Source organism: Coffea eugenioides, chromosome 2, assembly GCF_003713205.1.
Source record: "Coffea eugenioides isolate CCC68of chromosome 2, Ceug_1.0, whole genome shotgun sequence".
Taxonomy (NCBI): Eukaryota; Viridiplantae; Streptophyta; class Magnoliopsida; order Gentianales; family Rubiaceae; genus Coffea; species Coffea eugenioides.
Window position 1 is genome coordinate 26,209,015 of NC_040036.1, and position 10,536 is coordinate 26,219,550.

A 10,536-nucleotide genomic window follows, 5' to 3' on the forward strand; every position below is an offset into this window, starting at 1 on the left:
AGTTTACTTTTATGCATATGAGTAGCTGAGTTGGGCTGGTCACTTCCTTAATTTTCAGCTAATTAATAATGACTTTTTTTCAGTTTAGAGTAATTTAATTTCGCTTCTTTTATATTGGAGTTTTTTTTGGGTTGTCATTTGAATGTGAAAATAAATTGTCAGAGATTGGGATCAGAAAGTTGATTGCTTTGATCAAATTGACACGTCGTTTAATTTGGGTTTGTATGGTTACGTGCTTAATTAGTGGTGATTAATTTTTAGCAATGTCAAGTTCTATGGTTTAAGTGCTTAATTGGCTTGCAGGGTCCCTTCTTTTTTGTGTCAACCATGATTAATACTCTTTTGGGAATCATTTACTTTATAATTTTCTAATTATCCTAATCCAAATGCAAAATAACATTGCCCTTATGCATTCTATATAAGCGCCCTCACGCATTCTATATATTATTGTCCTCACATTCTATATATTTCATAATTGTTAACCTTTAACAAAAACGATAATTCCCTAATGATGCGCATGAATTAGATAATAACAGAGATTTTTACTAATAAATCCACACAATAAAACACAATTAACACAAAAAAATATTTGTCCCCTTGCACATCGCGCAAGCCATCTCACTAGTATATATAGATGTGTGTGTGTGTGTGAGATTTTGAGAAAGATTTCAAAAGTCAAAGACCACAATATTTCTTGGTGGTAGAATCAGTTGGCAGGCCCATTCGCTTTTCTTCGAGAAAGAAATCGAGCAATCCCAGGTTATCAAATGACTTAAAGCGCTGTGGATGTTCATCATCAATCAACTCCTGAGGGATGTGTATGACCCCCTTATTGAAAGAGAACAACCCCAATGACAATCTTTTTGCATTCGCGTTCGTTAAAACTCGATGAAAACAAGGTTGTATTCTGCTGTTGCTCCATGCCTGCAAAAAAAGGCTTGATTGTCTAGATTTTTGTTTTAAAAAATAAAGACGCTTTCTAGAGGACAAAAAATATCGTTTATTAAAAAATATAGAGGACAAAAAAGAATAACTATATCAAAATTATTTTAGAAAACAAATATAAAAGTTCTTCTACTAGAGAACAATTGTCGCTACTACAATGAGGTCATTGATATACATGTTCACGTCACATGCGATCGCATTCTTATTCTTGTTTTATTTTTCCTCTTTCTTGTGGTGTGCAACTGTTTTGTTTATTATAATAAGAACGATTTCACCTTGCATTTTTTATGTTTCTTCAATTTATTTAATTTTGCTCCCAACCCAAAAATATTCACCTTGTTTTAGACAATGAGCTAAAAATATTTTTCAGTTGGGGCAATAATTAACCCAAAAAAATCCCTCTAAGCAAATACTTCTAAATAAGTTACTCAAATGATCGGTAAAAAATGTTGTGGGCCAAATAAAGTCAATTTGCAACTTAATAATGATGTTAGAATTGCTCCATAGTTGATTTTTTTCATTTATTTATTTTTTTGACCAAATTGCTATAGACACTTTCCGTGAGCTGAAATTTTACTTTAAACACTTTGCACGCTTAATACATGCATGCTAATTTGGTTCAATTACTAATACTATCGATCTTTCAAGTGGTATAAATTCATATGAAACCCTTTACCACTTACCACTAGTCGTTGAAATTGATAAGAACCCATGAACACTGCTGATGCCTTAAAAGTCACGCGAGTGGATTTTTATTGACAAAATTTCTACTTTTAGCTATTAAATTTAATAAAGTAAGAGGATATATATAACCTACCATTGCTGCTTCTCCTGCCATAACAACAAATGATGAAGGCAAGAAATCAACAGGGATCCATTGCCCATCCTTCAATTTTACCTCCAATCCATTTTCTCGACTCTCAGTAAGAATTGTGATGAAGGTCTTATCAGTATGAGCATTAGAACTCACGGTTTTCTCGTCAACTCCATGCGATATATATCTGTTGAACCGAAGCAAGTGCATGTTTGAATCTAGGTGAGAATCACACTTCAGCTTCTCTACCCCATAGCTTTCGTAAACCATTCTAATCACCACTTCTTCCAACTCCGACATCAGATTTGCACATTCATGGATAATCCCACTAACAATTATTCATAAAAGAAAACAAATTGAAGATTCAATTCACTTGGGATCATTTCAGTACATTGCGAGCTAATTAATCGTTGGATTTACTAGTAAGAATTGATAAGATGAGGATAAATAAATCAAGTTGTACCTGAAATTGTCATCATTTCCTTGGGGCCACACGAGCTTAGAGAATTTCTTGACTTCTTCTATGTCGGTTGAATTTTCGATTCCCATGCTCTCATGATTAGATGAGTCACCGTCAATGCCAAAATAACCAAATAAATCCCTATCAGAAGTGTTCTTCTTTTTTGTTTCCAAGGGAAGATCGAACAGTTTTTCTAGCGCAGAAAATACTGAATCCCTCAACTTGAAAGAAACTGCATCATACACTGCAAGAAAGCAACCGCACTCTTCAAGAGCGTGGAGGACTTCGTTGCGTGCCAAGGACCAGCCTTTTGTGGCATGCTGCAAATTCTCCTTGCCGAAGTTGATGACAGGAAGTTTTTGCAACTTTCGGGTTATCCATGAAATTGAACTAGACGGATTTTGCAGCGCTAGGTCGATGCTTTTTTAGTGTATTGAGAAAACTACGATCTCTTCTGCTCCCATCAAGGGTGTAGGATGTGGATTTATAGCATAGGGCAAAAACTTGTGTAGGCCCGTACGATCTGCGGTCTTACGTGAAGAAATTGAACTAGACGGAATTTGCAGCGCTAGCTCGATGCTTAGTGTATTGAGAATACGATCTCGTTTGCTCCCGTCCCGTCAAGGGTGTGGAATGTGGATTTAGACTTTAGAGCATATGATTTGAGGGCGTAGACTTTAGAGGAGATGATTCGAGGGCGTGGAGTGTGTTTTTTTGAAGAACCAAAAGGAACAATACCCATACAAAAAGATGATTCAGGCGCAGAGCTACGAATACATAAGATTACTTTATTATGTTCCATCCAGTTAAGTTAGCACAAATCCTAGGCAAAAACAAAAAATATGTTAATGTCGGAGAGATTAAACTATTCCAGGTTAAGGGTCCCCTGACCTCAATAAATAAAGCCTTCTAGTAATTCTTGGGGGGATATAACGTACTTATAAAACTGTAGAAATGCATATAAGTAGAATTCAAGGTTTCTTGAATACTTTGTTGGAGGTACAAAATTACCCCGTAGGTTGAAAAACTTTTATCAAAATACCTTTGGTACGAGAATTCACAATCAAATGGTTGACAGGAACAGTTCTCAAGAAAATGTGTTAAAACTTTTGCAAACCGGAGAAAAGTTAAAATGGGATATTAAAGGGGCTTCAAAAGGAACTTCCAAAGAATCATCAGCTAAAAGAAATACATCAGCAAAATTTGGCATTGTTAAATGATTTTTCAAGAATATGACGGAAGATCTAGAGATGGTCAAATAGTACGGAGACTTCCTTCCAAAAAAAATAGTACGTAGACTTTCTCAAAAAAAAAACAAAAAACAAAAGGACACAGACGCTGCAGCTCAGGACGTACTTCAAAAGACAAAAGAGATACCAAGAAGATAAGATGAGAGGATAAGGAGAATTCAATCAGACCAATGAGAAAGAAGAGACAACCGTCGGCAGCCAATAAAATAAAGACAAGAGGATGGACAACGAAAAGTTATTATGTTAGAGGAGAAGAGATCTCTTATAAAACAGTGGAACTGCATATTATTCTATCTTCTCTTTCAATACTTAATACAACAGAAAAGCAAAATATATATATATATATTTTTAAATTCTTTTGAGAACAATTCTTGATTTTTGCTCTCTCTCTCTCTCTCTCTCTCACCCTATATATATTGAATTAATTAAGTTAACAAATCCTATATGTGTCTCAGTTTCTCTTTAAATTATTAAAATATACATCTTCAAACTAAAATATTGCATTTAAGACAGAAAAATTACAATTTTTTGCATGTATTTCAACATGCTTTTGTATTTTGTAATATGTAATTCAAAGCTAGTGCTCTTTATATTGTAAAAAAAAAAAAAAAATTAGGGTTATATTGTAAAATTCAAAATACAAGCACCAGCAGATTTAGATGTAATTGGTACGCCACCTTTCCAGGTCAAGGGTCCCGGCCTTCGAGATGTTTGACACGTAACCCTATGATCAATTTTGCTTTGACCAATCAACCAATAACGGCTAGCCAGCGCTGGTATTTTCATGCTGTTGTGAGATTAGATTCAAAGATTTGAAGAGCCAAGAGGCTAAACAATCCATAATCATGACAAAGAAGTTGATTATGAATTAGGGTACAAACGATTCGAATCGAATTGAATTTTGATCTAATCAAATTAAATTTTAAATTAATTTTATGAAGTTCGAATTCAAATTCAAATTTCATGAATTCAAAATGTAAGTTCGAACTTCAACTCGATTCAAATTCGAATCGAGTGTAAATTCGAACTCAAGTTTAAAAAATAAAAAGTAATTATTTTATTTTTAAAAAAATAAATAAAAGAATAATTTTTTCTTAATAAATAATAAAATATTATAAATATATATAATTTTATTATTAAAACAATATATATATATATATATATATATAATCGAATCGGCTTACAAATTAACGAACGAATATCTTTACCTTCGAATTCGACTCGACCCGATATTGATCGAACGATTTGTTCGTGAGCAATTCGAATCGTTTGTATTATAAACAATTCATGATTTGTATTAGCATAAACGTGGGAGTACTGCTAAGTTGTTCTCCAAATAATACATTTGTCAGACGTCAATTCGAGAGAGGCTGCCCTCATTCTTCCTTTTTCAACGGGGTAGGCGTACGTTGACCAATTACATTGTACTGATAAGTTCTTTGTGGGCCTACTGGCCCTACTGCTGGTCCCGGTGTGGAATGTACATCAATTAGCAGTTTGACAATTGGCTTTTTGCAGACTATAGAGATATTTTGAGTGCCCATGAGGCTACTAATCTTGCTTAGCAGTCAACGTGTGATAGTTGTAGGGATAATTTCAGAAACTTCCCTAAGGTTCCAGATAATTTCACTGAGCTCTCTTAAAATTTAAAAAATTATACATACTTCCCTTATCATTTAAAATAATAATTTTATTCATAAATATTTTAATGAAATTCTCTTATTTGGTATGTTTATACTTAGAATGAGTTTTAAAATTTTTTTTCATTCTTTTTCCTTCTTATTCCTTTCTTTTATTTTTTACTAATAAAACCATAGAACTATCACTATTGTTTTAGTTTCAATTATAACAAAATGTCGAACTAGTGATTTTTTTGACTATTTAATTTTATATGTAATCCAATGTTTTTGCTGATCTTTTTTTCTATTTTTTAGTACTAAAATTAACAATAAATCAAAAAGAAATGGTCCAAAATTACTACCAAATTATGATAATTCTACTACCCAAAAAATTCATAAATTCTAAATGAATTATTTCAATATTTTCTTTTCTATCTTATAAATCTAAATCCATAATAAAGTACCATCAAAAGTATCCTATCATAGTGATAAAATTATTATTATAGTTATTTATCAAATAGTAGGTATGAACATGAAAAATTTGACACATTTTCCTTGTATAGAAAAATAAATTAAAACTCATTATACAAGGGCAATTTGAGTATTCATTTTAAAAATTGACCAAGTCAATATTATTTTAAAATTTTGTTACTAAAACTATCAATCAAGGGAGGTAAGTGTAATTTTTCAAATGTCAGGAGAGCTCAGTGAAATTATCAGAAATCTCAAGGGAGGTTTCTAAAATTATCCCTAAGTTGTATTTTCTAGTTGGAGGAGGCAATTGGTGAGTTTAGATAGATAATTGATGCTGAACTATTTCTATCTGAGATTGGAAAAAAATATCTCATCTGTTGCATCAACCTCCAAATACTTTTGTTTTGATGGTAGATTATTTGTCAAATTTTATTTATCTGTATCATCAATAGATTTTTTTACCATATTTTTATCCCACATATATTACATCAAAATAGTATTATAATATTCTTTTCAGAAAATTATCTCAACTAATTCACTATCTAAACACAATTCTTTTTTTCCGAGAAATAGAAAATGCATGATGCTCATCTGAGCTTTCCGAAAGCAAATGCCTTGATGCACGTGCACCACGCCTCAGGGAAAAGGGCAAAAAAAAAAAAAGAAACTGTAAATGGACAAAAGGTGCACGACTTCAATTAAATAAACAAGTTAATCAATCCAATTGTTCAAGCCACTGGCCTTTGGTCCAGTGGTCATCCCAAGCCTTCTTAGGTTTGGTGGTGCGGGAGGTCAAGGGTTCGAACCTTGCCTCCCACAAAAATTTGTCACAATATGTGACGGTTTTCATTGACCAGTTTCGATGGAGTTTCTACTCACATCGAGTCCCCTTTCCCTCCCCCTAGAATAGGCTAGCTTAAGTTATTTCGACAAAAAAAAAAAAAAAAAATCCATTTGTTCAAGATTTTGCATCATTCATCTTGTTCCGAATTGATTTCCAGTTGCATGGTCAGAATTTTAACAAAGAAGTGGAAGTAATTGATTTACGATTAAAGATGACTGATGTTTTCTTAAGTCTTCCTAGACACACTTAATAGGTAAAACTCGTTCACTTTTTTCCCACTAATGATCCTCGTGGATGCTAATATATATTGGAGGAGAAGAGATTAGCCTATTCCAAGGCAGGGGTCCGTGGACCTCCATAAATAAGGCCTTCTAGTAATTCTTGGATATAAGTAGAAATGCATATTATTCTACCCTCTCTTTCCATACTTAATACAAAGGGAAAAAAAATCGTGGCACAACAATTATTATTTTTCTTTTGTTTCGAACACGAATCTTGATTTTTGATCTCTCTCACTCTCGACATAATTAAGCTAACATATCCTAAATGTGTTCCATATTATCTTTAAATTATTAAAATATATGTTTTCAAATTAAAATATTGCATTTATGATAGAAAAAATACGACTTTTAGTAGGTACTTCAACGTACTTTTCTACTCTGTAATATATGATTCAAAGCTGATGATTTTTATGTTGTAAACTTAAAATATAGGCACCAGTGGATTCGGATGTACAGTAAAATTTTTATAAATTAATAATCTTGGAACCATAAATTTTATTAATTTAAAGATCAATTTAAAGAGGTATTAAATAATTTAATGTTCCAAGATTATTAATTTAAAGAGGTATTAAATAATCAATAAATTATTATTAATTTAAAGAGGTATTAAATAATCAATAAATTAATAAATTTATTAATCTGTCGAGTGTACTTACAATTCAAAGAAACATTCATTTAAGCAACTAAATTTTATTTTAGTTTATAAAAATATAAATTGTTTTATTCATAAATGGAGTTTAAAGTCTGAGGATTATAAATTAATCCATCGTTTTATTTGATTTGTAAGTACAATTTAATCGCGTAAAAAATCTGGATGGTCATCAAACATTAAGTTAGTCAACTTTTAACTCTCTAACTATTAAGTACATATCTTTGCTCCTCAAACTTGTAAAATGGTATATTCCCACCCCTTTGGCTAGAGATAATTTTAGAAACCTCTCTTGAAATTTATGTTAATATCATTTAGGATCTCTAAAGTTTCAAAAATATCACTAACCTGCCATAAAACTATACCATTGCAACAATCTCACCCTCATATTATTAAAAAATTCTTAAAATAATCACTTAATGAGAGAGAGATATTTTTCTCCAAATTCTACCATTTTGTATTGTCTTACATTGAATTTTTTACCAAATTGACTGTGATATAAGATTTACATGTTTTGCCTAAAAATTTTTTCTTCTATAATGTTTTGTCTAAAAATTGTTAAAGTAGTGAAGACAATTTTATCAATTTGTATGCTATGATAGTGATTAACAATCTCATCTCCCCGCTACAGGAGTTAAGTGATATTTTTGAAATTTTAAGAGTGTCGAATAATATTACCACAAACTTTAGGGGAGGTTTCTGAAATTATCACTAGCCAAAAGTGTAAAAAGTATACCCGTTTTACAAGTTCGAGGGATAAATGTATGTACTTAATAATTGGAGGTTAAAGGTTAATCAACTATATATTTTGAGGGGAAAATCGTTCAAAACGTCCCTCATATTTTGCAACATAACTTTTTTCATTCCTCATTTTTTAAAGTGTATTTTTACGTCCCTTACAAATTCATATTAATTAAATTTGGCCCCTGCCAAAGTTTCCGACTAATTTTTGGTCGGAATCCACCACATGCCTTACACGTTATTATGTTTGAAGAGTAAAATTGTAATTTGATCCATAGTCTCTCACATTTCGCAAAATAATTTTTTTCTTTTCTCACATTTCACAAAATGAATTGCTTCATTCATCACATTTTACAAAATAAATTTTTCACCCCTCATTAATCATGTGTATGAATAAATTTTTTGTTTTCAACTCATATATATATTTATTTGATTTCACCTGAACAATACAAATAGCATGTAATATATTTCTATTTGATTTCGTCTGAACATACTGTTTAGGTGAAATTAAATAGATATATATAGAAATTTAAAAAGAATTGTTAGTTTTTCACTCATGTTCATTTTCTTTTACTCAAAAATTGAAAATAAAAAAGACATTTAATTCTAAACATTAGTAAGTGTATATATCGAATTAAATTTGGGCATAAAAAATAAACAAAGGAAAAGTATGACAAAAAGAAGTAAGTGATTGACACTTTCAAATTTTAAAACAATCACAAGAAAAGAAATTCAATTGTTGGTCTTAAAGGTGGTGAGTAAAAATTTCAGATTTAAACTGCAATTTGTTAGCATGATTATAAAATTCGAATTAGAACCGATTAATTAGATGACCTTATTACACAACTCAATAAATGAATTATTACTAAAAAAGAAAAGGCTACAAATATTGAATAGATTCATATGACAAAATCAAATAGATATAGGTTTAAAACAAAATTGTTAGATTTAAACCCATGTATATATCTATTGAATAGCATATGTACAACTACAATTAGTTAGTTTAGGTGAAATGAAATAGAGATATATTACATGTTATTCGTATTGTTCAGGTGAAATCAAATAGATATATTCATGGATTTAAAAAAAATTATTCATACACATGGTCAATGAGGGATGAAAAAATTCATTTTGTGGAATATGAGGAACGAAACAATTCATTTTGTAAAATGTAAGGGACTATAGATCGGAGTATATAAAGTTTAATTTGACAATTTTGCCATTAAAAAATGATCACATGCAAGGCACGTGATAAATTCTGACAAAAAACTAGTCGGAAACTTATATAGGGACCAAATTTGACCAATGTAAATTTGTAAGGGACGTAAAATTATACTTTTAAAAATAGGGGACGAAAAAAGTCATTTTACAAAATGTGAGATACGTTTTGAATGATTATACCTATTTTGAGGGCCATTCAGATTATTATATTAATGTCTTCAATGTACCTACTTAACTCATATCAAACTATCAAAGCATAAGTAACTCTTCATAATTTTTTAATGTAACTCGAGAATTCGAGTCCAAAATTTTTAAGAGGATGGATAGGTTGAATTGTACGGGGGAGAGCATATAAGTGAGAAGTTACGGGTTCGAAACTTCCCACTTATACTAAAAAAATCTCAAAACTTTTAGATCTGATAAGAAAAATTAGAAATGAGATTCCGGTAGATCTAATTTTTAAGGAACTCATTTTAAGAAAATATGATAGGTAATTTTAGTGAATTATTAATTTATGATATAAATGGGACCAAAGGATTATGTAAGGTTTTCAAAAAAAAATTATCTTATCATTTCATCCGAATTATTAATTTAGTTCAAGTTAGGACTGAAAAAATTACTATTTAATAAATATTATTAATTTATAGAGATTTTAGTGCAATGGGTATGCCTCTTTTCTAGCTAAAGGGACCGGCCATTGAGCCTATGAAAGCTAGTAAAACAACAAAAGCCTAAGAAAAGGGAGTAAAACAACACAGATGAAATAGACAGACTAGTTCTTCCAACTTGAATCGGGCCTAAATTGAGAATGGTCTTTGACACAAAAGATTACAACTGTGGCTGTCTAACACAGATCCATAAGTCTTAGCCACCTGGACTTTGGACTGCGTCTCTAGGCGCTTGCTTGTAATTTAGGCCCTGTTCAGACTGCAATCAGTTTCTTGCACCCAACCAACGCACATTGAATTTCTTTCTTCTGCTAGAATGAAAATTGATTTATTTATTTCTTCTTGGTATAAAACAGATAGTGCATTAAAATAAATTATTTCATAGATTAATCCCGAAGGAAGCTACTCCCCTAACATCTTCTACAAAAACGAGGGCACAATGGGGGAGAAGAATATACATCGACTCAAAAGAAGACAAAAAGCTTTTCATCCATCTCGACAAATATGATTTGTCTCTTAATTAACTAATATCTCCACCAATTTATCAAAAACACATTAGTATACTAAAAA

General features: G+C 31.1%; 1 protein-coding gene across 1 annotated transcript; it reads right to left on the minus strand.

The window, feature by feature from the left end:
* Window positions 1-522: 522 nt before the first annotated feature.
* On the minus strand, window positions 523-3,105 carry LOC113760536 (probable 2-oxoglutarate-dependent dioxygenase AOP1). The gene is made up of 3 exons (XM_027303162.1): window positions 2,223-3,105; window positions 1,763-2,087; window positions 523-924 (listed from the first exon to the last, which is right to left on the minus strand). Exons 1-3 carry the CDS (start codon window positions 2,306-2,308, stop codon window positions 676-678), a joined length of 660 nt encoding a protein of 219 aa, XP_027158963.1. The 5' UTR covers window positions 2,309-3,105; the 3' UTR covers window positions 523-675.
* Between the last annotated feature and the right edge of the window lie 7,431 nt (window positions 3,106-10,536).